The sequence below is a fragment of the Macaca mulatta genome, chromosome 1, assembly GCF_049350105.2.
Source record: "Macaca mulatta isolate MMU2019108-1 chromosome 1, T2T-MMU8v2.0, whole genome shotgun sequence".
Taxonomy (NCBI): Eukaryota; Metazoa; Chordata; class Mammalia; order Primates; family Cercopithecidae; genus Macaca; species Macaca mulatta.
Genome location: NC_133406.1, coordinates 131,036,111 through 131,062,883, shown reverse-complemented (window position 1 = coordinate 131,062,883; position 26,773 = coordinate 131,036,111). Strand labels below are relative to the sequence as shown.

General features: G+C 46.2%; 1 protein-coding gene across 6 annotated transcripts in view; it reads left to right on the top strand.

Annotated features, from left to right (window-relative positions):
- Positions 1 to 26,773, top strand: part of LOC697670 (endosome/lysosome-associated apoptosis and autophagy regulator 1) — an 87,575-nt gene that overhangs the window by 42,178 nt on the left and 18,624 nt on the right. For all 6 annotated transcript variants that reach the window (XM_028830731.2, XM_077952129.1, XM_028830725.2 and 3 more), the window contains 6 exons: positions 9,856 to 9,976; positions 11,981 to 12,173; positions 19,393 to 19,540; positions 20,012 to 20,092; positions 20,677 to 20,782; positions 20,890 to 21,039. In XM_028830731.2, coding sequence (XP_028686564.2) covers positions 9,856 to 9,976; positions 11,981 to 12,173; positions 19,393 to 19,540; positions 20,012 to 20,092; positions 20,677 to 20,782; positions 20,890 to 21,039 — 799 coding nt within the window. The remainder of the gene's footprint in view (positions 1 to 9,855; positions 9,977 to 11,980; positions 12,174 to 19,392; positions 19,541 to 20,011; positions 20,093 to 20,676; positions 20,783 to 20,889; positions 21,040 to 26,773) is intronic.

Here is a 26,773-nt window from a genome sequence, read left to right as displayed (position 1 = left end):
ACCACGAGGTTGGCACGGTGGTTCACGCCTGAATCCCAGCACTTTGGGAGGCTGAGGCGGGCAGATCGTTTTGAGCTCAGGAGTTCAAGAGCAGCCTAGGCAATGTGGTGAAACCCCATCTCTATTAAAACTACAAAAATATTAGCCAGGCATGGTGGTGCACGCCTGTAACCCCAGCTATTCAGGAGGCTGAGGCGAGGGTGGCCTGAGTTTGGGAGTTCAAGGCTGCAGTTGCAGTGAGACGAGATCACACCACTGCACTCCAGCCTGGGTGACAGAGTGAGACCCTGTCTCCAAAAAAAAAAAAAAAAAAAAAAACCATGAAAAATGACAATCTCATGTGGGGAGGAGCAGGTGGAGGCAGATGTAGTGGGGTAGAGATAGACAAAGAATGTCAGAAATTGGTGAGTATTGAAGCTGGATGATGAGATGGGGGCTCATTGCACTGTTTTGTTTTTTTAAATATATATTTGAAATAATGTATTTCAAATTTGCCATAATAGGTTTTATAAATTTACCTTATCAAAAGTAAGACTTAGGGATGTCTGTTTTCTCTTAGAAATCTCCCTTCTTGATCAACAGTCTCAAAGAAACTCATACTCGTTAACCTCGTAATTCCGCTTCTGGGAATTTATCCAAAGGAAATAATTAGAGATTCAAAGAAAGTGTCATTTCAATATTATTTAAAATAAGGAAAAATGGAACACAACTCCAGGTCCAACAATAGGGGAATGGTGAAAGAAACTATGATGCAGCCATTAAGGACATGGGAAAGTGCTTTCGACCTAAAATTAAAAGGAAGAAAGTCAGAATACAAAACTATATACCATATGATCTTCATCTGCATGTGTACATGCATGTATAGAATCAGAATCTGGAAAGAAATACAGCAAAATGTTAAAAGTAGTTATCTCCGTTTGGTGGACTTGTGGCAGGTTGGTTTTTTTTTTTTTTTTTTTTTTTTTTTTGACAGAGTCTCGCTCTGTTGCCCAGGCTGGAGTGCCATTGTGCAATCTCGGCTCACTGCAACCTCTGCCTCCTGGGTTCAAGCGATTTTCCTGTCTGGGATTACAGGCGCCCGCCACCACACCAGGCTAATTTTTGTATTTTTTAGTAGAAATGGGGTTTCACCATGTTGGCCAGGCTGGTCTGGAACTGCTGACCTCAATTACAGGTGTGAGCCACTGTGCCCGGTCCAGATTTTTATTTTCTTTTTTATTCTAGTTTGTATTTTCATCTTTCCTGCACTTAACAGGTATTACTTTGATAATTATTTTTAACTAAGATGTGCTATTTTGAAAGAAAAGGGGCCGGGTGTGGTGTCTCACGCCTGTAATCCCAGCACTTTGGGAGGCTGAGGCAGGCGGATCACCTGAGGTTAGGAGTTAGAGAGGAGCCTGACCAACACGGAGAAACCCCGTCTCTACTAAAAATACAAAATTAGCCGGGTGTGGTGGCTCATGCCTGTAATCCCAGCTACTCAGGAGGCTGAGGCATGAGAATTGCTTGAACCCGGGAGGCAGAGGTTGCGGTGAGCCGAGATCGCGCCACTGCACTCAGGCTGGGCAACAAGAGCGAAACTCTATCTCAAACAAACAAACAAAACGAAAGAAAGAAAAGGGGAAAAAGATGGAAGGAAGGACAGATTTCCATGTCAGTACCAGTACAAAATAATAAGTTCTTGGAAATGGAAGGAATCTTAGAAGTTGTCTAATCTTAGAAGTCCAACTGTCTCATTTTACAGATGAGGAGACTGAGGGTAGAATGAGTCAAATGACCACCGAGGTCATTTGTTCCTAGTATCAGAGACTGCTTGTTTTAGTTCACCACTAGCCCTCGCGTCCTCCGAGGACCTTCGCAGGCTAGGGAGTGCCCATGTTAATCCCCAGAGGCCCCATTTGAGGGGCTTTCCAGCCAGTCTGGGCCATCCGTTGCAGTCATCGTTAGCCAGCTGGGCTGGAGAAGTGCCCTGGCAGGAAGAAGAAGGCTGGTAGAACAGTAGACCTCACTGCCACCTGGTCACCTTGTGCTTCTCTCTTGGAGAGTTGTGACCAGTCATCCCCGTCTTCTTAGTTCTGCTGTTGCAGGGGTTATTTCGAAGCAACTAGGCTAAACGTCTGTGGGAGCTGGCTTGTCCTGGCTTTCAAACCACCATCACTTGGAAGAGAAACAATGTGGTTTAATGGTTAGTCAGATCAGAGTTAGAGATGTGTTGCTGTTTTTGCCACAGTCCTTAGACACCAAGACCCTGCTCTTGAGAAATAGGGGCAAGAAACAGCTTGCAATGGTAACTAAACCTCTTTGGGATGTGTGTTTATGGTCTGTCTCCTCCCCATCCCATCCTTGCTAGCACACTCCCCACCACATACACATAAAAGCTCTAGAAATCCACAGGTTTTAAACACCACTGCTTCACCAGAACCTAGCACATAACAGGGCCTCAGTACGTGCTTGTTGAATGTGGGATGAGTGAACGTTATTTTCTTAGAATGTAGAAGAACAGACATATTCCAGGTTAACAATATCTTCTGAGATATTGTTCCTGAGCTATAAAAAACATTTTATATTTTATAATAAAATAAAAAATAAAATATATGCCGAGACATTTAAACACTTTAATTCTAAAAGAACAGAATGTTTGGCCGGGCGCGGTGGCTCAAGCCTGTAATCCCAGCACTTTGGGAGGCCGAGACGGGCGGATCACGAGGTCAGGAGTTCGAGACCATCCTGGCTAACACGGTGAAACCCCGTCTCTACTAAAAAATACAAAAAACTAGCCGGGTGAGGTGGCGGGCGCCTGTAGTCCCGGCTACTCGGGAGGCTGAGGCAGGAGAATGGCGTAAAAACCCGGGAGGCAGAGCTTGCAGTGAGCTGAGATCCGGCCACTGCACTCCAGCCTGGGCGACACAGTGAGACTCCGTCTCAAAAAAAAAAAAAAAAAAAAAAAAAAAAAGAACAGAATGTTTGAAAAAAATTAGCACTTAATATTTATTTGCACAACTACAATGCAATGTGTTTGAAAGTTGTCAATAGTGAACAAATAAGTGTGAGGGACCCACCACAGCCCGGGTATGTCCAGTGACACTGCCACAATGTGCACTCTGCCTGCTGCCTTCCACTCCTCCCTCTTGGTGTTTCTGAGTTTGGCCAATCATATAGATGATAATTAAAATATTTTTGGAGGGTGTGGTGACTCATACTTGTAATTCTAGCACTTTGTGAGGCCAAAGTGGAAGGATTGCTTGAGTCCAGGAGTTCAAGACCAGCCTTAGCCACATAGCAAGACTCCATCTCTACAAAAAAAATTTTTTAATTAGCCAGATATAGTGATTCACACCTGTAGTCCCAGCTACTCAGGAGGCTGAGGAGGGAGAATCACTTGAGCCCAGGATGTTGAGGCTGTAGTGAGCTGTGATCACACCACTGCACTCAAGCCTGGGCAACAGAGTAAGACACTATCTCTAAATATATATAGATTTATATTTTATAAAAATATTTTTTATTTTGGAGATATTTCTCTAATTTAGACTATTAGATCATCAGGCTTCTGCCTTCTGGAGTATTCAATAGAATAACTCAGAGATTGGGCATGTTCTCTAGGACCTGTGGTATCACCTTTTTTTAAAAAAAAAAAAAATTAAAGTTGTGGTAAAATACACATAATAAAATTTACCAGCTTAACCATTTTTAAATCTACGGTTCAGTGGCATGAAGTACATTCACATTGTTGTGCTACCATCGGCACCACCATCGTCATTATCCACAGAACTGTCTTACAGAATTGAAATGCTGTACTCATCAAACAGTAACTCCTCATCCTGCTCCCACAGCCCCTGACAGACACCATTCTTTCTGTCTCTATGAATTTGACTACTATATACCTTGTATAAGTAGAATCATACAGTATTTGTCTTTGTGACTGGCTTATTTCACTTGGCTTAGTTTTTATGTTTTTATTCTGTGGAGTTTGGTTGGGGGGCTCCAAGGTCAGCCCTAGGTAGAACTGGGAAGTAAGGAGGGGCCTTATCCCCAGCTGCCCCACTTTCCTGCCCCATCCCTCCCTCAGTTCCCAACCACCTGAGGTCCCTGCTTAGTGGCTAAATGTCTTCTTCCCCCTCATCCCATCTTCCACTTATCCGCAAAGAGCATCTGATTGGCCTAGTGTGGGTCATGTGTCCACCCACGGCAGAGGAAGGTGGGCCACCTCACTTGCAATCCCATCAAGACTGTATATAATAAGGAGGCAATAGTTCCTCCCAGAGAGGCGCTGCTGTCAGAAGGGGGGTGGACACTAGGTAGGCACAAACAATAGATGTCTTTGTTGAACCTCCAACAAGGTTCAAAGTGCCTTTCCGCCTTCCCATTGTACACGGCTTTGGACTTGGGTCCCTTCCCCTTGGGCGTTGTTTGCAAAGTTTTTTATGCGCTTGGCTTTCCTTGCAAAGTTTTTAGCAGCTTGAGAGCCGCTGCTGAGCCCCAGACACAGTTTGTAGTGTGATAGGAGCCTACACAGGCTGCTTTCAAACACCGGCAGCCTTGAAAACAGATTCTGGACTCAGATAGCCTGGGTGCAATCCTGGTTTGGCAGTTCCTGGCCGTATGGCTTTGAGCAAGTGATTTCGCCTCTCAATGACTCAATTTTCCCATCTGTAAAATGGTAAAATAATTTGCCATTGGATTGTTTTGAAGATTGGAAAACCTACTGTGTGATGTGCTTGACCTACATCATCTTAATCATGCTCACAGGGGGCCCTATCGCACATGGGGAAGAGGCACTCCCTCTCTGGGCAGGTGCAACCTTCAATAGGGCGTACCACCTAACATGCAAGGTCTGAGCTAGAATCCACCCTCCACTCATGCCCTGAGCTAGGTAACCTATGAAGAGCCTGCATAACGATACAGCAGCCCAGCCCCTGTATGATGCAGAGGTTTGTATATCCCCATTTTTCAGTGAGGCAGCTATGGCTTAGGGAGGTCGAGCGCCACGTGGGAAGGGGTGGTGGGATTCATTTGCCTGTTTACTTAGGGCACATGAAAGAGGCTAACCCAGTGCCTAGGACTCTCCTTCCACCTGAATTGTGGACCACATCTCTGTCATCAGCTAACCAGCTTAAACCTTATTCGTCTTCCACAGTGGATGGTAACAAGGTACAGCTCTAGCATCTAACCCATAGATTACCTCCAATCTCTAGTCTTTAAACGGTTCCTTTTTTCATTTGAGGCAGGGTCTCACTCTGTCATTTGGGCTGTAGTGGCATGATCATGGCTCACTGCAGCCTCAACCTCCCAGGCTCAGGTCATCCTCCCACCTTGGCCTCCTGAGTAGCTGGGACTACAGGCACATGCCACCATGCCCGATGAATTTTTGTATTTTTAGTAGAGATGGGGTTTCACCATGTTGGCCAGGCTGGTCTCAAACTCCTGACCTCAAGTAATTTGCCTGCCTCAACCTCCCAAAGTGCCGGGATTACAGGTGTGAGCCACTGCACCTGGCCTCTAAACTGTTACTTTGATAATCACTTTTTTTTTTTTTTTTTTTTTTTTTTTTTTGAGACGGAGTCTTGCTCTGTAGCCCGGGCTGGAGTGCAGTGGCCGGATCTCAGCTCACTGCAAGCTCCGCCTCCCGGGTTTACGCCATTCTCCTGCCTCAGCCTCCGGAGTAGCTGGGACTACAGGCGCCCGCCACCTCGCCCGGCTAGTTTTTTGTATTTTTAGTAGAGACGGGGTTTCACGGTGTTAGCCAGGATGGTCTCGATCTCCTGACCTCGTGATCCGCCCGTCTCGGCCTCCCAAAGTGCTGGGATTACAGGCTTGAGCCACCGCGCCCGGCCAGATAATCATTTTTAAAAGTAAGAGATACTATTTTGAAAGCGAGTGGTGGGAAGGTAGAAGGAAGGACAGATTTCCATCCAGGTACCATCTTGATTTGACAGTTTTCTTATTTTTTAGTCATTTCAGCAGTCCATTTAATACCTAGACAGTAAGGACTAAAAGTATTGTGAGTCTGAGTGAATTCTTCTAGAGCTGAGAGATCAGTGTTACCGACAGATCAGTCAATACAGGCAAAGCATATTCCAGTTTCAGGGTTTTTTTTCCTCTTCCTTCACTTGTGCCCAGGACTATTACATGGCTGGGTGGTGCTAGGGAAGGATGCACTAACTAAAGGTCCCCACCCCCTCATTTCTAAACCCTTCCTTTATTTTCCTGATGAACAGACAGCACCCACTGCCTGCTGTGTCCCATTTAGCAGTGTAATTTGGGTGTGCGTCATAGAATTGTGCACAGGGAGGAGGAAGGAGTTACGTGCTGGATGTATATACTGAATGTGTTTATGTGCTCCTTTGTAGACCTGCACTTTATGCAAACTATATACTTTCAGACAGATCACTGAGTAAACTGTCAGGGAATTCATGTGTTCGCAGAACACTGAATGTAATTGAGGAGTCCTGCCAGTTCTTTATTTTGTTTTGTTTTGTTTTGTTTTTTTTGTTTTTTGAGACGGAGTCTCGCTCTGTCGCCCAGGCTGGAGTGCAGTGGCGCGATCTCGGCTCACTGCAAGCTCCGCCTCCTGGGTTTACGCCATTCTCCTGCCTCAGCCTCCTGAGTAGCTGGGACTACAGGCGCCCGCCACCGCACCCGGCTAATTTTTTGTATTTTTAGTAGAGACGGGGTTTCACCTTGGTCTCGATCTCCTGACCTTGTGATCCGCCCACCTCGGCCTCCCAAAGTGCTGGGATTACAGGCGTGAGCCACCGCGCCTGGCCAAGTCCTGCCAGTTCTATCCCTGATTTAACTCTCTCTAAGCTCATGTCTTTTTTTTTTTTAGACAGAGTCTCACTTTTTTTGCCCAGGCTGGAGTGAAGTGGTGTGATCTTGGCTCACTGCAACCTCTGCCTCCACTCCTGGGTTCAAGTGATTCTCTTTCCTCAGCCTCCTGAGTAGCTGGGGTTACAGGCATGTGCCACTACACCTGACTAACTTTTGTATTTTTAGTAGAGACAGAGTTTCAGCATGTTGGCCAGGCTGGTATCAAACTCCTGACCTCAGGTGATCCACCCACCTCAGCCTCCCAAAGTGCTGGGATTACAGGTGTGAGCCACTGTGCCCAGCCCTAAGCTTATGTCTTGAATGGTGTGACCTCAAAGTGTAGTTCAGATTTGAAACAGGTGTATTAGAGCCAACCACCTTGAATGATGTAAATATCCCCAAGTGGCATGAAGTAAATGAACACATATGGAAAGGGAAATTTTCTTAGGCTTGAAACCACCATTTCCTCAGCAAACCTCCCACCTGAGTGGGACCTAGGGGACATCAAATGAAAGACGATGAAAAGTAACGGATTTGGCCCATGTGCCTCCAAGAGGCCAAATGCAGTCAGAATGAACTGAGATGATCTTCGAACAGATTAGATATTTTAACACCAATTCTCATGCCTCAGAAGCGAGCCTGGCTGCTGGCAGACAACCAACACTGTCATGTTTAATTTTTAGATCTGGCTGTTAAATTTGGCCCTGTGTGAGTCTGTGTTTGATCAGAGTCTATAAGGGTGGAGGATTCCTGCTGGGAAGGCCTGGTTTCTAGCTCAGTGACTTATAGGCTGTGTGACCTTGGACAAGCTATCTCGCCACTGAGAGTCTAATTTCTCGTCTGTACAATGAAGGAAACAACTCCTGGTCTACTTGCCTTATAGGGAGTCGTGCAGATCAAACGAGATGGTATTTGGGAACTGTGAACACACTACACAAAAGACCAGCATGAATATGTTCACGAGCACCGCACAGTCCTTTCTGCCTTGCTCACTCAATTCTCCATTTAATTTATACACAGTGGACTTTACCCCTCATTCTTGCAGCAAAACCCTTTTGAGAGTATCATTTTAAGAAGTGGATTGACATCACATATGCATAGTTGCCCTATTTATCCTCAGAGTCCTCTGAGATGAGGAAAAGACAAGAATTTTAGGAAAAATAGACCCAGAGAGACGGTAGCCCAAGGGCACAAAGAATTCCCATCCTGATATTCTTTCTTTCCTAGATGACATTGACATCTACATCCAAAGCCAAAGATTCTGGTCAAAAGTTAATCTCTTGGCTGGGCATGGTGGTGCACATAGTGGTTCCTGTAGTCTCAGCTACTTGGGAAGCTGAGGTGGGAGGATCACTTGAGCCCAGGAAGTCAAGGTTACAGTGAGCCATGATCATGCCACTGCACTACAGCCTGAGTGACAGAGCAAGAGACTGTCTCAAAAAAAAAAAAAAAAAGAAAGAAAAGAAACTACATCTTTACTATATTGCAACAAGTCTGAAACACCACTGCTTCTAAGACACGATTTTTTTAATGTGTCACAAAGAAAGAAAAAGCTCTATCCCTTGAAACATAACACAATGCTTCCTTACTGTGTCAATTTTAAGAAACGTCTTGATTTCATAGACGTTAGATGTGGAAAAAATACGCATCTTGGAATAGATGACATGCAGTGTGTTTACCTCTGCCCAAAAATAAAGCTTTTTCCTTTTGGTCCTGACGCATTATTAGATTAGCAAACTTCAAAACTGTTGTATTTTTTGTCTTAGCTCCTTGACGTTGTACATGTTATGCAATCATGCTTTCACGTGGGTTAAGGGGGAAATTAATTCTATTTTTCTTATGGATACAGTAATACAAAGTACCTCTGGGCTTGAATATAGTTTTAGGTAAGTGCAGATTGTAAAATACTTGTTAGAGCCAAAATCATCACTAATTCCATGGTCTGTTGTTTATTACCAGATTTAAAGGAGGAAGAAATGCTTAAGGGCATTTGGCACATCAATTGTGTTTTCTTTGTTCTGAGTAGAACTGTTTGTTGTTGTTGTTTTACTTAATGCTTGATTTGATTGTTTTGTTTTTATCCCGTTTATTTTTAGCTCAGGTAAAACAATTAAACTCTGAGTTTCCCATTGCACAGACGAATCAGGGATGAACAGGCTCAAGTGAGAGCACATCACCTGCCTCGGCCAAATATAATATTTTCATAAAATGCAATTGGGAATTCGTAGTCTTTCTGAGTGGAAAGGAGCATAAGAAACACAGGGAAATAGGGCCAGGTGCAGTGGCTCATGCCTGTAATTCCAGCACTTTGGGAGGCCAAGGTAGGAGGATCACAAGGTCAGGAGTTTGAGACCAGCATGGCTAACATGGTGAAGCCCCGTCTCTACTAAAAATACAAAAATTAGCCTGGCGTGGTGGCGGGCACCTGTAGTGTCAGCTACTTGGGAGGCTGAGGCAGAAGAATTGCTTGAACCCGGAAGGCAGATGTTGCAGTGAGCCAAGATGGTGCCACTGCCCTCCAGCCTGGGCAACAGAGCGAGACTCCGTCTCAAAAAAAGAAAAAAAAAAAAAAAAGGAAAAAAAAAAGAAACACAGGGAAATAGAAATACATACCACTTCTGTAACGAGGCTTTGTAAATTTTTTGTGGACTAAGGCTTCCATTTAGAACATCCTTCCATTTAGAACGTCCTCGTTCATAAATGCTACACTTTAGAATAAGAAAAACTCCACCTATTTCTAGCTTGTTCCTTAGTTACCTTCCCACATTCCTCTGCTCCATAAGGATATTACTTAAACATAACAACAAAGACAGTCACACACAAAAATGATTTCTAGGGACTAGACTGTGGCTGGGTGGAAAGGAATGATCCAAATCATTGTAGTTCTTCTACTCGGCTCATAATCATCAGCTCCCTGCCGGGGCTCCCAGGGCCCATTTCTGAGAGGATGAACATCAGTGGCCATGTGCTGGGCAGGAAGTGGGTGGGAAACTCTTAATGTTTGATCACTGCTAATGCACATTTTGCCCACTGTTCTCTCCCCTGCAGTCTGAGTACCACTATGAGTACACCGCGTGTGACAGCACGGGTTCCAGGTGGAGGGTCGCCGTGCCGCATACCCCGGGCCTGTGCACCAGCCTGCCCGACCCCGTCAAGGGCACCGAGTGCTGTAAGCAGCTGTCCTGCTCAGGGCCTCCCTGTCACTCAGCTTTGGTCTCTCCCCCAAGTCTCCTGCCATCCAATCTGGGCCCTTCCTGGCAGAGCAAATGCATTAAGGAATCAGATCTTTTCCCCAATTAGTCCCCACATCCCAGACCCTTATGAGATTTGGTGCAGAAGTATTTCATGAATGCAAACTGGATATCTGAATTTGCTTTCATTTTTTAAAGGAATTTAAATCCCATCAGTGGATACAGCATAAGCAACGCCAGCTGTGTGCACTCAGATATTCTTTTCTGTTTGCATACATTTTCATTTTGCCTGTGTATGTCTCTCCAATCTATACTCGCTCATCAGCCACAATCAGTCATTAGGAAAGATTGAGATTGCTTTCATTCTTTTTTTTTTTTTTTTTTTTTTTTTTTTTTTTTTGAGACGGAGTCTTGCTCTGCCGCCCAGGCTGGAGTGCAGTGGCCGGATCTCAGCTCACTGCAAGCTCCGCCTCCCGGGTTCACGCCATTCTCCTGCCTCAGCCTCCCGAGTAGCTGGGACTACAGGCGCCCGCCACCGCGCCCGGCTAGTTTTTTGTATTTTTTAGTAGAGACGGGGTTTCACCGTGTTAGCCAGGATGGTCTCGATCTCCTGACCTCGTGATCCGCCCGTCTCGGCCTCCCAAAGTGCTGGGATTACAGGCTTGAGCCACCGCGCCCGGCCTAATTTTCCTACCTCAGCCATTTGAGTAGCTAGGATTACAGGCACATGCCACCACTCCCAGCTACTTTAAACATTTTTTTTTTGTAGTGACAGGGTCTCACTGTGTTGCCCAGGTTGGCCTCAAACTCCTGGGCTCAAGTGATCCTCCTGCCTTTGTCTTTCAAAATGTTGGGTTTACAGGCATGAACCATTGTGCCTGATCATATCAGTGTTTTAGAAAGGTATCTCTGACCACAGAATGAGCAAAAATAAGAATAGGGAACTATTTAGGAGGATATTGCAATGATTGAGTTAACAGGTCATGAGAATCCCACCTAGCATGGTGACAGTACAACCAGAAAGGCAGAGGCCAGAGGCTCAAGGGAGAAATTCAAGGCTGAAGAGCCATATGCCGTTCAGAGGGGTCAGCACAAGAGACCTTGGCATCCTCTTCAACAGAGAGCTCTCAGAAAGGTCAGGGCACCTCTCCAAAGGAAATGAGTGCCAGGGACAAGCCCAAAGTCCCACAGCAAGGCAGAGTATCCATGGCCCTAGATCTATTTTTTTTTTTAATAGCAGCTTTATTGGTATATAATTTATATGCCATGAAATTCATTCCTTTAAGGATAAAATTCAGTGGTTTTTGGAATATTCACAGCAACCATCATCACTCTTTTTTTTTTTTTTTTTTTTTTTGAGACGGAGTCTCACTCTGTCGCCCAGGCTGGAGTGCAGTGGCTGGATCTCAGCTCACTGCAAGCTCCGCCTCCCGGGTTCACGCCATTCTCCTGCCTCAGCCTCCCGAGTAGCTGGGACTACAGGCGCCCGCCACCTCGCCCGGCTAGTTTTTTTTGTATTTTTTAGTAGAGACGGGGTTTCACCGTGTTAGCCAGGATGGTCTCGATCTCCTGACCTCGTGATCCGCCCGTCTCGGCCTCCCAAAGTGCTGGGATTACAGGCTTGAGCCACCGCGCCCGGCCCATCACTCTTATTTCACATTTTAATCATCCTACAAAGAAACCTCATATTATTAGCAATCTCTCCCCAGGCCCCTCCCCCCAGCCCCTGGCAACCACAAATCTACTTTCTGTCTCCATGGCTTCGCCTCTTTTGGCCATTCCATACAAATAGAATCACACATAGCAAGGAATATCACCGCTGAAAAAAAAAAATTTTTAAGAAAAATAAAATAAAATCACACAGTAAATGCCACGGCCCTAAACCTTAGTGGGCCAAACTCCTAGATCCCAACCCAGCACTCCTCCCTTCAATTGCTCAAAGCGTGACCTCACTGCCCTGCCTTGTCTCTGCCGTTTTCCAGCCTTCTCTTGCAACGCCGGGGAGTTTCTGGATATGAAGGACCAGTCGTGTAAGCCATGCGCTGAGGGCCGCTACTCCCTCGGCACAGGCATTCGGTTTGATGAGTGGGATGAGCTGCCCCATGGCTTTGCCAGCCTCTCAGCCAACATGGAGCTGGATGACAGTGCCGCTGAGTCCACCGGGAACTGCACTTCGTGAGTTTGCACACACACCCACCCCATCCCCAGCCCACTGGGGAAGGGGCTGCAGGGCACACTGGGCAGCCTCCTCCATGGCCCCTCAGGCTAGGCAGGGAGGAGGGAGGGAAGAGGAAGCCAGGCTGCCAGGGTGAGGCCTGTAGCCATGCCCATAGGACTGGTGGATGTGACTCTGCCTGGCCCACTCTTACTGGCCTAAACTTACCAGTGATGGACAGGCATTTGTGGGAGGTAAAAAACATGGGAAAATAAGAGAGTGGACAAGGGGACAAGGGTTAAATGGCCCAGTCTATTTAAAACAAAACCCAGTTGGAGCTGGGCACAGTGACTCGCCCCTGTAATCCCAGTACTTTGACAGGCTGATGTGGGAGGATTGCCTGAGACCAAGAGTTTGAGACCAGCCTGGGAAACATAGCGAGACCCTGTCTCTACAAAAAGTTAAAAAATTTGCCAGGTGTGGTGGTGCATGTCTGTAGTCCCAGCTACTCAAGAGGCTGAGGCAAGAGGATGACTTGAGCCCAGGAATTCAAGGTTAGAGTGAGCTATGATCACACCACCATACCCCTGGATAACAGAGCAAGACCCTGTCTCAATTAAAAACAAAAACCGGCTGGGTGCGGTGGCTTATGCCTGTAATCCCAGCACTCTGGGAGGCCAAGGCGGGTGGATTACCTGAGGTCAGGAGTTCAAGACCAGCCTGGCCATGGTGAAACCCCGTCTCTACTAAAAATACAAAAAATTAGCCGGGCATGGTGGCAGGCGCCTGTAATCCCAGTGACTCGTGAGGCTGAGGCAGGAGAATCGCTTGAACTGGGAGGCAGAGGTTACAGTGAGCGGAGATCGTACTATTGCATTCCAGCCTGGGTAACAAGAGCGAAACTCCGTCTTAAAAAAAAAAAGAAAGGAAAAGAAAAACGAAAACCAAAAAAACACAACTGGATTCCACCACGGAATTTTGGATCAGCCAATATACTTTCTCAGCTTAACTGGAACACAATATGCAAAGCTTGGGTATTTTCCCGGCTTGGGTGCTAACTTTTTTTTTTTTTTTTTTTGAGACAGAATCTCACTCTGTCACCCAGGCTAGAGTGCCGTGGTGCCATCTCAGCTCACTGCAACCCCCAGCTCCCAGGTTCAAGCGATTCTCCTGCCTCAGCCTCCTGAGTAGCTGGGATTACAGGTGTGTGCCATAATGCCCAGCTAATCTTTTTGTATTTTTTTAGTAGAGATGGGGTTTCACCATGTTGGCCAGGCTGGTCTCAAACTCCTGACCTCAGGTGATCCACCCGCCTCAGCCTCCCAAAGTGCTGGTATTCCAGGCATGAGCCATTTTGGGTGCTAACTTCTAAAACTGATTCTGTCTAGCCTTTGCTCAGTGCTGGCTGAAATCTTCCAAATGCTGTGAGACCCCAGTAACTAGAAAATTTTCTTGGAAAGCTCAGTCCAGGATGCTTGGAGAACCGGATATCTATTTCAGATATGTATTTTGTAGGCCAGGCACTATTCTGGATGCTTTACGTATATTATTTTCTCTAATTCTCACAAGAACCCTGTGAAATAGGCATTACTATTTCTATTACAGAGACGAGGAACTGGAAGCTCAGCAAGGTTATGACCTGCCCTTTGTTATCTGGCTTACAGCTGGCGAGACTGAAATTCAAACCCAAGCTTCCACTGCTCCATAATGCCACAATCAAATAACATTTATTACGGGCAAGGCAATATTGGGTCTTAGGGAGCGAAAATAGGGGCGATATGGGGATGTGAAAGGCAGTCATATTGTTCCTTATTAAATATTGACAGTGAATACAGGAGGAAAGTAAATGAAAGTTTCATTTATACCCAAACAATCAAATGGATAAAAAGAACTCAAGAATTGTATTACACTTGGATTTCTAAAAACTGGGAGCAATGTCTCCCATTCCTATACTTAAATCTTGTCTAAGCCAAGCAGTGGCTATTTAATCTGTAGTCAATTTTAATGTTATGTTATTTTAGAGTTCAATTTGAAGTGTCAAATTCATTAGCATGACGACACTGGAGGCAGAGATAAAGCTAGAGAGCTTTAAAGCTGGAAGGAGCAGGAATGTGTGGGTTAAGACAACCAACCCCCATTTGAGTCCTAATGGAGACTGTCATTAGGCCCTGGACAAGGTACAGACCTGGCTCAGTCAGTTCCTAGCCATGTAAAGGAAGGATGTATTCTCGCTCTGGGGACTGCACCGAGAGTCCAGAAATCATTATCTCTCAGCAAGCCAGGATGTGGGCGGGTTAATAACAACTTGTGTTTCCACAGCACGGACTATTTCAGGGCCTGCGTCTTAAGGCATCCCACGACATCCCTGGGAGGGAGGAAGAGGATATTTCTCCCTCAATGGAGAGGAAATGACCATCTGGAGAGGTTTTTGTGGTTTTCCCGTCATCCCTCAGAAAGGCAATAATTGAGCTGATACCTAGAGCGCAAGTATTTGGCTTTCCTATTCAGCTGTGCAACCACCCAAATCCTGCCTGCTCTGCCTCAGGAGACTCCAAGCTGGTCTCCTGCTTCCATTCCCAGCCTCTTCCAGGCCTGTCCACTCAGCAAGAGCCAGATTCATCTTTCTTTTTTTCTTTTCTTTTCTTTCTTTCTTTTTTTTTTTTTTAGAAACAAAGTCTCACTCTGTCACCTAGGCTGGAGTGCAATGGCCCAATCACAGCTCACTGCAGCCTCAACCTCCCCGGGCTGAAACCTTCCTCCCACCTCAACCTCCCACGTAGCTGGGACTGCAGGCACATGCCACCACACCTGGCGAACTTCTTATTTTTTCTAGAGACAGGGTCACAGTACGTTGCCTAGGTTGGACTCAAACTCCTGGGCTCAAATGATCCTTCCACCTCGGCCTCCCAAAGTACTGGGATTACAGGTGTGAGCCACTACACCCAGCCTCATCTCCTTAAATCCGGTCACAATAATTTCCTGCTAAAAACCCTAGATTCAATGGCTACCAATTGCTTTTGGGACAATGTCCACTACCTTCCCACAGCCTGCAGGGCCCTGCTGCCCTGCCCTCTGCCCGTTTCCCCAGCCTCTCCCAAGTACCTGCTGTCTTCGCTTGCTGTGTTCCAGCCACACTGACCATCGCACTCCTTACCCTCAGGGCATTTGAACATGTGACTCTCTGTCCCCTCTTCTATGACTCCTACTTAACCCTCACGTCTCTACCTAAAAATCATTTCCTCAAAGAAACCATCCCTGGCCCCATAGACTCCTGTTACACGCTCTTGTATCATCCTGAATTTCTCCAATGGCACTTACCACCGTCATTCCTATGTGATTGTGTGATTAGTTAAGCTGCTGTCTCCTCAACTAGAAAGCGAATGCAAGCCCCAAGCGGGAAAGGATCATACTTGTCTTGTTCATCACTGTGTCTCCAGCATCTAACATAGTGTCTGGCCCAAAATAGACAAAATAAATAATTGGGGACAAAACAGACCAGCTGAATGGAGTCTCCATGGCAGGATCCTGAGCCTTCAGGGATCCTCCATGGGTCGTGGGTTGATGTCCCAGGGCTAAGGTACTGGCAACAGTCTGAGATCAGAGACTAGCATAAGCTAAGGGAACAGGAGTGATGTGGGAGTAATAGAAAGAATGTCATATATTAGTGGAAAAAATTGAGCAGACGCTCAAAGACTGTGACAGTGAAACAAGAATGAGAGAGAAATGTAAACATTAAAAATGAAAAACATTATATGCAGATCACAACTGGATGACCTAGGGTAAGTTTCCTAAGCACTTCTGGGCTTTAGTTTCTTCAGTCTACAAATGATGATAAAAATAGTACTCTAATAGGTTGAGGTAAGGATCGATGAGATGATACTTTTAAAGAATTTAGAGCGATGCCTGACACTAGAAATCAATCAAAACATGTTGTTATTATTGAATATGAAATGTCTTCACCAGGGGCAACTCTGACAAAAATCAGAATTGCGATGTACTTTGCAAATGTAACCCACTTATGGCATCTTTTTAATTATTCATCAAACTTCAAGAGTTATTTATAGCTGACGTCGTTGAGCACATGAGCATTAAAGGTTATCTCTTTCCACAAGGAGAAATCAATGCTATTAAGTTAGCTGTAATATTTTGGATAAGCTCATGTTATATGTTTTCGTTTTGAGAATAACACTGACTGTCAAAGAGCTGAAAATAACCATGTTGTTCTGGCAAACGCAGGGGGGAAATCTGTGGACTAATCTGAGGTTCCTTTAACTGGCTATTATTATTATTATTATTATTATTATTATTATTATTTTGAGATGGAGTCTCACTTTATCACCCAGGCTGGAGTGCAATGGCACGATCTCGGCTCACTGCAGCCTCCGCCTTCCGGGTTCAAGCAATTCTCCTGCCTCAGCCTCCTGAGTAGCTGGGATTACAGGCATGCGCCACCACACCCAGCTAATTTTTGCATTTTTAGTAGAGATGGGGTTTCACCATATTGGTCAGGCTGGTCTCCATGGTCTCGAACCCCTGACCTCAGGTGATCCCTGCCTCAGCCTCCCAAAGTGTTGGGATTACAGGCGTGAGCCACCATGCCCACCCAACTGACCATTACCAAGCAACTGGAAACCTGGGCTGATCTCAGGCAAAACAGTGCAATAGTGTGATGGTGTTTGATTACCTGTTTCCACGTTCAACTCTTTAACCCCGCACGTCCCCACTATGTGCCAGGCTCAAGCTGGTACTGGGAATACTTTAGTGAGCAAGGTAAATTTGGTCTCTTCCCTCACATAATATTGGCAACAATTTTAAGGTCTGACAGTTTCAAATTTGGAGAGGATGTGGAGCAACAGGAACAGTGCAGCAGTCGCTGGTAAATGGGAGGCTCACATACAGTTCTCCTCCCAGGCATTCTACTCAGACATGTGCCTAAGGAGACAGGAACACAGCAGAATGTGCACACGAAACTGCAAACAATCCAAATGTCCATCAATGAGTGATGCACAAATAAATATGGTAGAGTCATGCAAAGGAATGTTATGCAGTAGTAAAGACGAAGCCAGAAGAGCTGGGTGTGTGAATATGGATGAATCTCACAGTTAGTATATTGAAGTCCCTCCCTTCCCAAAGCGAGTTTCAGAGCCTGTAAATATAATACCATTTATGTGAAGCTTTAAAACATGCCAAGCACTACCGTACAGTATATTGTTTAGAGATACATACCTGTAGAAAACCGCATGCGCATGTTAAACACCAGATTCAGGAAAGCGGTCACTTGGCAGTGGGGAAGGCAGTGTGTCCCAGGAAAAGGCTCAGATGAGGTTAGCGGAGGGTACACAGAGGCTTCTGCTGTGTTGAATTTCTTTTTTTTTTTTTTTTTTTTTTTTGAGACAGAGTCTCGCTCTGTCGCCCAGGCTGGAGTGCAGTGGCCGCATCTCAGCTCACTGCAAGCTCCGCCTCCCGGGTCTACGCCATTCTCCTGCCTCAGCCTCCCGAGTAGCTGGGACTACAGGCGCCCGCCACCTCACCCGGCTAGTTTTTTGTATTTTTTTAGTAGAGACGGGGTTTCACCGTATTAGCCAGGCTGGTCTCGATCTCCTGACCTCGTGATCCGCCCGTCTCGGCCTCCCAAAGTGCTGGGATTACAGGCTTGAGCCACCGCGCCCGGCCTGTGTTGAATTTCTTAAGCAGGGTGGTGGGTCGGTGAATGTTCATTATAACATTGTATAGGTCTTAAATATTTCATAATATACTAAAAATAAATAAAATATCGTGGGATTATGGCTATGAGAAGGGGAGCAAAGAGAACTAAGGGCACCCATAGCAGAAGCAGATAGAATCAAGGAAGACTTTTTAGATTAAGTGGCATTTAAGACAGTGTAGGAGTTAAACCGAGAGAGAGAGGAGGAAGTTTGTTCCAGGAACAGGGAAGAGGATGTCAGGAGGCCCAGAGGTAAGAGAAAGTTTGGCAGAGGAATTGAAAGAAATGTCATAGAGTTGGAGTATAAAGAGTGCATCAGGAATCTGTACCCTATCCTAAGGGCCACAGAGAGTCAGTCCCAGGGGTTTTAATTTGAAGCAAGGGAGTGCCATGGTCAGATGTCTATCCGGAGGATCTGTCTGCTGGGCTGCAGCATGGAGAGGGCTAGGAGGATGCGGGACTGGCTTCAGGGAGACAAGTTTGGGAGCTAGTTCATAGATGGTGTGGTGGTGAGCACAGGGAGAGCACAGGGTGGATAGAGTGAACACGTATTTAGGAGACAAAACAGACATGACCAGGTCGGCTGTCTCCGGGGTTCTCTGGCCCTCCCACTTTCCATAAAAACCATTTACATGTGGCATCTTTATAGTAGACATTTCTGGAAAAACAGGTAGACTAGACTGGGTGGATGTCTGAGTTCTGAAGAATGTCTGTGTCTACTGAGTTATTTGACAGCTTTAGAGTTTGGCAGACCGGATCTCAGCCCTGCCACTCGCTGGCTTCATAATATTGGGCTTGGCACTCTCCAAGCCCCAGTTTCATCATCTATTAAACAGGAAAAACATTTCCTCTTATTGATGAAAAGAAATCACGAATATAAAGCACATAGTGCAATGCCTGGAGGTAGTAAGCAACCAATAAATGTCACCCCTCCCTGAGTGGGTGCAGTGGCTCATGCCTGTAATCCCAGCCCTTTGGGAGGCTGAGGTGGGTGGATCACTTGAGGTCAGGAGTTCAAGACCAGGCTGGCCAACATGGTGAAAACCTGTCTCTACTAAAAAAAATACAGAAATTAGCCGGGTGTGGTGGTGCATGCCAGTAACCCTAGCTACTCGAGAGGCTGAGACAGGAGAATCACTTGAACCCGGGAGGCAGAGGTTGTGGAGAGCTGAGGCCATGCCACTGCACTCCAGCCTGGGAGACAGAGCAAGACTCTGCCTCAGAAAAAAAGAAAAGTTATCCCTCCCCAACTTCACCTGCCACCCGTATCCCAGGTAGTTCTGCACAATGTGGAGGCAAGCCTGCTTGTCTTCCTCACCTGTCTGCCTTCCTCTTCTTAGCTGCACTCCAGGTCCTTGACCTACCTGAGAGCTTCTTTTGTCTTTCTTCACTGAGCATTTTCAGGTCCAAGTTTCAGTTTGTGAATCACAAGCCTGAAAATTCCCAAAGACCCAGCAGAACATGAGACCTGCACACGGCACGAAGCCTGGTGGGCTGTGCTCCTGCCTGTAAACCTGGTTCCTGTTCCTTCACAGGTCCAAGTGGGTTCCCCAGGGCGACTACATCGCCTCCAACACGGACGAATGCACAGCCACACTGATGTACGCTGTCAACCTGAAGCAATCCGGCACCGTTAACTTCGAATACTACTACCCAGACTCCAGCATCATCTTTGAGTTTTTTGTAAGCCCCTAGCCAAGGTGGAGGGTGGGAGCTAAAGTCTCTCTGGGGCTCAGATCCATTTAAGGAATCCACCGTGAGTGTAGCCCTGCTTGGGAAATCACTGTTGTTTTCCCTCTGGAGAGAGCTGTGGGCAAAATGAGCTGAGGCCCCAGGAGGCAAGGAGAAAAGGCAAAAGTGAAAGGACTCTTGGGGGAAGAGTTGTCTGGGAGATTTCTAAGTGTTTTATCCGGCTCAGACATGAAAACAGCACATTTGACTTACAAGTTACTTCTTTGGTGTCAATGCTCATTTTGTGTGTGCGACTAATTCCTGCCCTACTTTGAGGCTCATGTGTTTTGAGCTCTGTCCCTAAAGGAAATTGGCAACTCTTCCCATATAAAGAAGGGCCCTCTGGAGGACTGGTGCAATGTGGGGAAAGATATCCATTTCCTTAGAAAGCTGAGACTCTGGTTCCAAACTCTTTTATGTCAGGTTCAGAATGACCAGTGCCAGCCCAATGCAGATGACTCCAGGTGGATGAAGACCACAGAGAAAGGATGGGAATTCCACAGTGTGAGTATCACACCAGCCTTCTCCCAGAGATCCCAGAAAAGGGACCCAGGGGCCTTCCTCAGAGAGTGCTTCCTCCCAGTCTGAGCCTCCACCCTGATGTCCCTGGAGGGCAGGAGTGTGATATGATGAAGATGCTGTAGTTGCTGTCCTCTAGCATTGACAGAATATGGGTGGGAGCTGACTTGTCGCTTCTATGGCTTGACTGCAAAGACCAGCAGCTTTCCAGCTTTAAGACTGGGACTTCTGGGGAGGCGGGCTGTCTCCTGCAAAACCACAGAAGAATGAGGGAGTTCCAGTCACCCTATTGTCAGGATCCTCAGGTCTCTTTACTGGTCTCACCATAAGAGATGCTCGTGGTATATGTGATCCAGGGAGCAGTGGAAGGGTTGTAAGAGGAGGCTTAGAAAGAGAGAGGAGCTGTGCTAAGTTGGGAGGAAGGGCAGAGCTGAGGACGAGGAGGAAGAGGGTCAGAAGAAGCATTACCATGCAGTTAGTAAGAGGAGTCGTCCCAACAAGAGGCTATACCAACAGATTAGCGAGATTTCTCTCTGTGATGAATGAATGCTCCTGTTTGTGGTTTTTAGGTGGAGCTAAATCGAGGCAATAATGTCCTCTATTGGAGAACCACAGCCTTCTCAGTATGGTCCAGAGTATCTAAGCCTGTGCTGGTGAGAAACATCGCCATAACAGGTACTGAGACCGGGGTTACTGACTCCCTGGGCTCTTGACTTTGCAGTCTCCTGGGGACTCAGTCTCCAGGCTGAATCCTTGCTTTTCTGACTCTTCCTCCTCCCTAGGGGTGGCCTACACTTCAGAATGCTTCCCCTGCAAACCCGGCACGTATGCATCCAAGAAGGGCTCCTCTTTCTGCAAACTTTGTCCAGCCAACTCTTATTCAAATAAAGGAGAAACTTCTTGCCACCAGTGTGACCCTGACAAATACTCAGGTGATGTTTCTGAGGGTGGGAGGAGTTTGGGGATAGAGGGTACCACACAAGGAGAAACCAGGGAATAGAGCCATCCTTCTGGTCAAGCTGAGGATGATGATTCTTAAACCCTTCCTTTCTGGATCCTGGAATACCCTTGCCAATCCGTATATCCATTAATCACTTTGTCATTTTTTTTTTTTTTTTTTGAGATAGGGTCTCACTTTATCACCCAGGCTGCAGTGCCGTGGTACAATCATGGCTCACTGCAGCCTCAAACTCCCCATCCCAAGCAATCCTCCTGCCTCAGTCTCCTGAGTAGCTAAGACTACAGGCGTGCCCCACCACACCCAACTCATTATTTGTTTTTATTTTTATAGAGACAGGGGTCTTGCTGGTTGCCCAGGCTGGTCTTGAACTCCTGGGCTTAAGTGATCCTCCTGCCTCAGCCTCTCAAGCTATGAGCCTATAATCCCAGCACTTTGGGAGGTCGAACCGGGAAGATCAACTGGGCCTGGGAGGTTGAGGCTTCAGTGAGCCATGATCGCACCACCGCTCTATAGCCTGGGTGACAGAGTGAGACCCTGTCTCTAAAAAAATGAAATAAAAATGAATCATTCAATAAATATTGAGCCTCTCCTGTCTGCCAGGCCCTATTCTATGTACTTGGGCTACATCAGAACAAAACAGACAGAGGTCTCTGTTTTTATGGGGTTTACATTCGGGGGTGTGGGGAAGAGAGACAATAAACAAAAAGAAATAGACGACACATATATAATACATTATATAGTATGTGGGATGGTAAAAAGTGCCATGGTGTCATGTCAAAAGGAAAAAGCAGCTCAGAGCTAGAGGGGTTAGGAAAGCTAAGGAAAGGGTTGCAATCTTTCTGTTGCTGTTGTAGAAACAGGGTCTCACTGTGTTGCCCAGGCTGGTCTCGAACTCCGGGCCTCAAAGTGATCCTCCTGCCTCGGTCTTCCAAAGTGCTGGGATTACAGACATGAGACACTGTGTCCGGTCCAGTCATTTTTTAAGTGGTGAATTTTTATTTATATTTATATGTTTATTTATTTATTTATTTTTGAGATGGAGTTTCACTCTTGTTGCCCAGGATGGAGTGCTGGAATGCAATGGCATGATCTCGGCTCACCACAACCTCCGCCTCCTGGGTTCAAGCAATTTTCCTGCCTCAGCCTCCCAAGTAGCTGTGATTACAGGCATGTGCCACCACGCCTGGCTAATTTTGTATTTTTAGTAGAGATGGGGTTTCACCATGTTGACCAGGCTGGTCTCGAACTCCTAACCTCAGGTAATCTGCCCACCTTGGCCTCCCAAAGTGCTAGGATTATAGGTGTGAGCCACCGCACCTGGGCAGTGGTGAAATTTTACGTGAAACATTGTATAAGATTATAATATAGTCCAGGGGTGGTGGCTCTCGCCTGTAATCCCAGCACTTTGGGAGGCCAAGGCAGGGGAATCACTTGAGGTCAGGAGTTCAAGACTAGCCTGGCCAACATGTCAAAACCCCATCTCTACTAAAAACACAAAAATTAGCTGGGTGTGGGGGCATGTGCTTGTAATTCCAGCTACTCGGAAGGCTGAGGCTGGAGAATCACTTGAACCCGGGAGGTGGAGGTTGCAGTGAGCTGAGATCGCACCACTGCACTCCAGCCTGGGCGACAGAGCAAGACTCAGCCTCAAAAAAAAAAAAAAAAAAAAGATTATAATATAAACAGTAGATACAGTAGAGTTAAAATGTATAAATTTATACATGTTAACATATGACAATTATTATCAAAGTTAATTTCATGAGCCTATATTGAGGAACAAAAACATTTTGATAACAAGATCTAAAGATGCAAATTACAATCTTGTATCAGCCTGAGAGCATTCATTGAAGTCCAATCAGGCATTTTGGGAAATCTTGGGTTCCTTAGAACACAATTTGCAAACCACTGCTCTTAGGGAAAGTAAGGGGACAGCTGGAAGCAGCCTGTTTTTACAGTTTGAGGATAGCTTCCTAAAGCATTCCAATTTGAAAAACAGGACGTGGTCATCTGAGGGAGTTCCAGGGGATATCGAGGCTCTGGTGTGAGATGGGCAGTGCCAGTGGATGACTTTCTGCTCAGGCAGTCCAGACATTGGTATGAGGGCCAATCTCTAAGACAGGTTCTGAAACAAACAAGAAGGGAGAGAGAAACAGTCCCATCTTTTCCCCTGGAAACATTCACAACTCTTCTACTTTTCCTTTCTTACACAGTTTAAATGTAAACCCAGCACGAGGCCCTCTCTCAAACAGACCCACCTGTCCCTACAAAGACATGCCACACTTCACACAGGTGTTGAAGTATGTGTTTGCTCAGCCAAGACCAGTCACTGACCTTGTGAATTGCTTGTTTCTACACTATTCCTAAAACAAAAGTCATATTTACCTACACAGATCTTGCCAAATGAGTGCAGTTTTCAACCAAAACAGACATCTTTAGGTCTTGGGGGAAGTTTTTATCTGTAAGTCTAGATCCCTGTTTTTCCACTTGCATTTTTTATTCCTCCTCCCCACTCTGCTTCTATCAACAGCAACCTTTGTTAGTCTAAATCTCTGGCTCCCTTTACTGGTCCAGCAGTTGGGCCAGGGTTTGAATGGCAAGGTGGTTCTAGTAAAACTGCATAGGAGTGTTTTGATCAACTCTGTGTACGCTGATTTTTATCCAGAGTGATGTTATAAAAGCATTAGGTTGGGAGTCTGAATTCTTGGAATCTATTTTCCTTCTGCCACGGATTTCTCAATGTGCCGCATTGACTGAGAAGTGAGTTTTTTTTTTCTTTCTTTCTTTTTTTTTTTTTTTTTTTTTTGAGATGGAGTCTCGCTGTGTCGCCCAGGCTGGGGTGCAGTGGTGCGATCTCGGCTCACTGCAAGCTCCGCCTCCTGGGTTCACGCCATTCTCCTGCCTCAGCCTCCGAGTAGCTGGGACTACAGGCGCTCGCCACCACGCCCGGCTAGTTTTTTGTATTTTTAGTAGAGACGGGGTTTCACCATGTTAGCCAGGGATGGTCTCGATCTCCTGACCTCGTGATCCGCCTGCCTCGGCCTCCCAAAGTGCTGGGATTACAGGCTTGAGCCACCGCGCCCGGCTTTTTTTTTTTTTTCTGAAATGGAGTTTCCCTCTTGTTGCCCAGGCTGGAGTGCAATGGCACGATCTCAGCTCACTGCAACCTCTGCCTTCCCAGTTCAAGTGATTCTCCTGCCTCAGCCTCCTGAGTAACTAGGATTACAGGCGCCCACCCCCATGCCCGGCTAATTTTTTCCATTTTTAGTAGAGACGGGGTTTCACCATCTTGGCCAGTCTGGTCTTGAGCTCCTGACCTCAGGTGATCCACCTGCTTAGCCTCCCAAAGTGTTGGGATTACAGGCGTGAGCCACCTCACCTGGCCAGTGAGTTTTTACTATGAGGAACATGGTCAACTTGTTGACAACTTCACCATCTTGGGGTACAAAGAGAGTCATATTTTTTGAGACTTGACTCTTCCAGAATACAGGGTCAGTGAGAGACTGGGAAAATGCAGGGAGACTCTGATGATAGCCTATGATAGACTGTGTGTGCAGGGATTGACAGAAGGTCCATGCATTTACAAATATATTCTGAGTGCCTGTCAGTTGCCAGTGTCCATTCAGTACTGAAACCCTCAGGAGAAATGTTTTATTTTGATAAAACAGATCCCAGTAAGAACATTGTACTCCTGGAGGCAGGGGGCGGGGTGGGAGGATATTGAAAGATGGAGGCAGGTGCAGAAAGAGTAGTTGGAGCCCCTGAGATAAACTTTATTTTCTTCCAGTTTTGCCCAGGGCCAATCCTACTTAAGTCACTTTTCACTCCCTCAACCAAACATAGAGGCCCATCTTCCAAACTTGACTGGCATCCAATTTAAACACCTTGATGAAACCCAAGCTGGGAAAGGAGGTCAGTCTCAGCATCTTGGTTAATCATTTATTAAAACCACCTTAACAGAGATCAGTGTGTAAACAGCTGAGCCATTTTTGCTAAAACCCAGAGCTAGGATGTCAGGTTGGGCAAATATTTGACAAGCAGAGAAAGGTCTTGGTGTAGAATGCATTTTCTAACACATAACTTGTATTTTTCTAGACCTAGGAATTGGCACCTCCCCATGTTTTCAGCCTCTCTCCCTCCCCACATTGTTCCTGGCCAAGTCAGTCAAAAGCAGGAGTCCACGGGTCCCTCTGTGCTGAATTATGCATCTTGTTCTAGGTAGAGAGAAACATCTCTTTTTTTCAGATTTTCAAAAGAGTTTTTAAATTCAAAACAAGTTAAACCCACTGCTTTGAAGAGAGAGTCAAGCACAATGGCTCCTGCCTATAATCTCAGCACTTTGGGAGGCTGAGGCGGGAGAATTGCTCGAAGCCAAGAGCTCAAGACCAGCTTGGGCAACATAGCGAGACTCTGTCTCTACCAAAAAAAAAAAAAAAAAAAAGAAAGAAAAAAAAAGAGAGAGAGAGAGAGAAAAGAAAACAAACCCATGTGATGGGAAGAATGAAAAAAAATAAAAAATAAAAAACGAATAGAGATTCATAGATGTAGTTCTCGCTATCCAGATGTTCAAGGGTTAAAGCAGAGCTAACACAGACATGAGGAGAACATTCAGACAGCAGAAGAAAACTGATAGTTCACATTTTTCTGTTTCTTTCCCTCCCTCCCTCCCTCCCTCCCTCCCTCCCTCCCTCCCTCCCTCCCTCCCTCCCTTCCTTCCTTCCTTCCTTCCTTCCTTCCTTCCTTCCTTCCTTCCTTCCTTCCTTCCTTCCTTCCTTCCTTCCTTCCTTCCTTCCTTCCTTCCTTCCTGAGTCTCTCTCTATTGCCCAGGCTGGAATGCAATGGCATGATCATGGCTCACTGCAGTCTCAACCTCCTGGGCCCAAGCAATTCTCCTGCCTCAGCATCAAGTAGCTGGGACTATAAGCCTGTACCGCCATGCCCGGCTAATTTTTGTATTTTTTGTAGAGGCAGGGTTTGCCATGTTGCCCAGGCTGGTCTTGAATTCCCGGGCTCAAGAGATCCTAAAGTGCTGGGATTATAGGCATGAGCCACCATGCTCAGCAGTTAACATTTTTCATTAGGTATAAATCAAGAGTTAAAGATAGTGCTGGGCCGGTGCGGGAGGCCGGAGAATCACTTGAGCCCAGGAGTTTCAGGCTGCAGTGAGCTAAGATTGCACCACTGCAGTTCAGCCTCAGCAACAGAACAAGACTCTGTCTCTAAAAAATAGCAGCAATAAAATAATAATAAAGAGTCCAGGTGCGGTGGCTCACACCTGTAATCCCAGCACTTTGGGAGGTCGAGGAGGGCACATCACCTGAGGTCAGGAGTTCGAGACCAGCCTGACCAACATGGAGAAACCCCGTCTCTACCAAAAATACAAAATTAGCCGGGCATGGTGGCTCATGCCTGTAATTCCAGCTACTCAAGAGGCTGAGGCAGGAGAATCGCTTGAACCTGGGAGACAGAGGTTGTTGTAAGCCAAGATCACACCATTGCACTCCAGCCTGGACGACAAGAGTGAAACTCCATCTCAATAATAATAATAATAGTGTTGGGATGCTTGGGTTGAGGCAAGTGGGAAGAACCTTGTGTGGAGTCCAAGGAAATTACAAACCTGATTTGTGTAGAATGGTTGCCTGGAGAAAAGGAAATTTCCAAGGTGGAAGGCCTTCATTCTAGGCATATCTTAGAACATTCATAGAAAG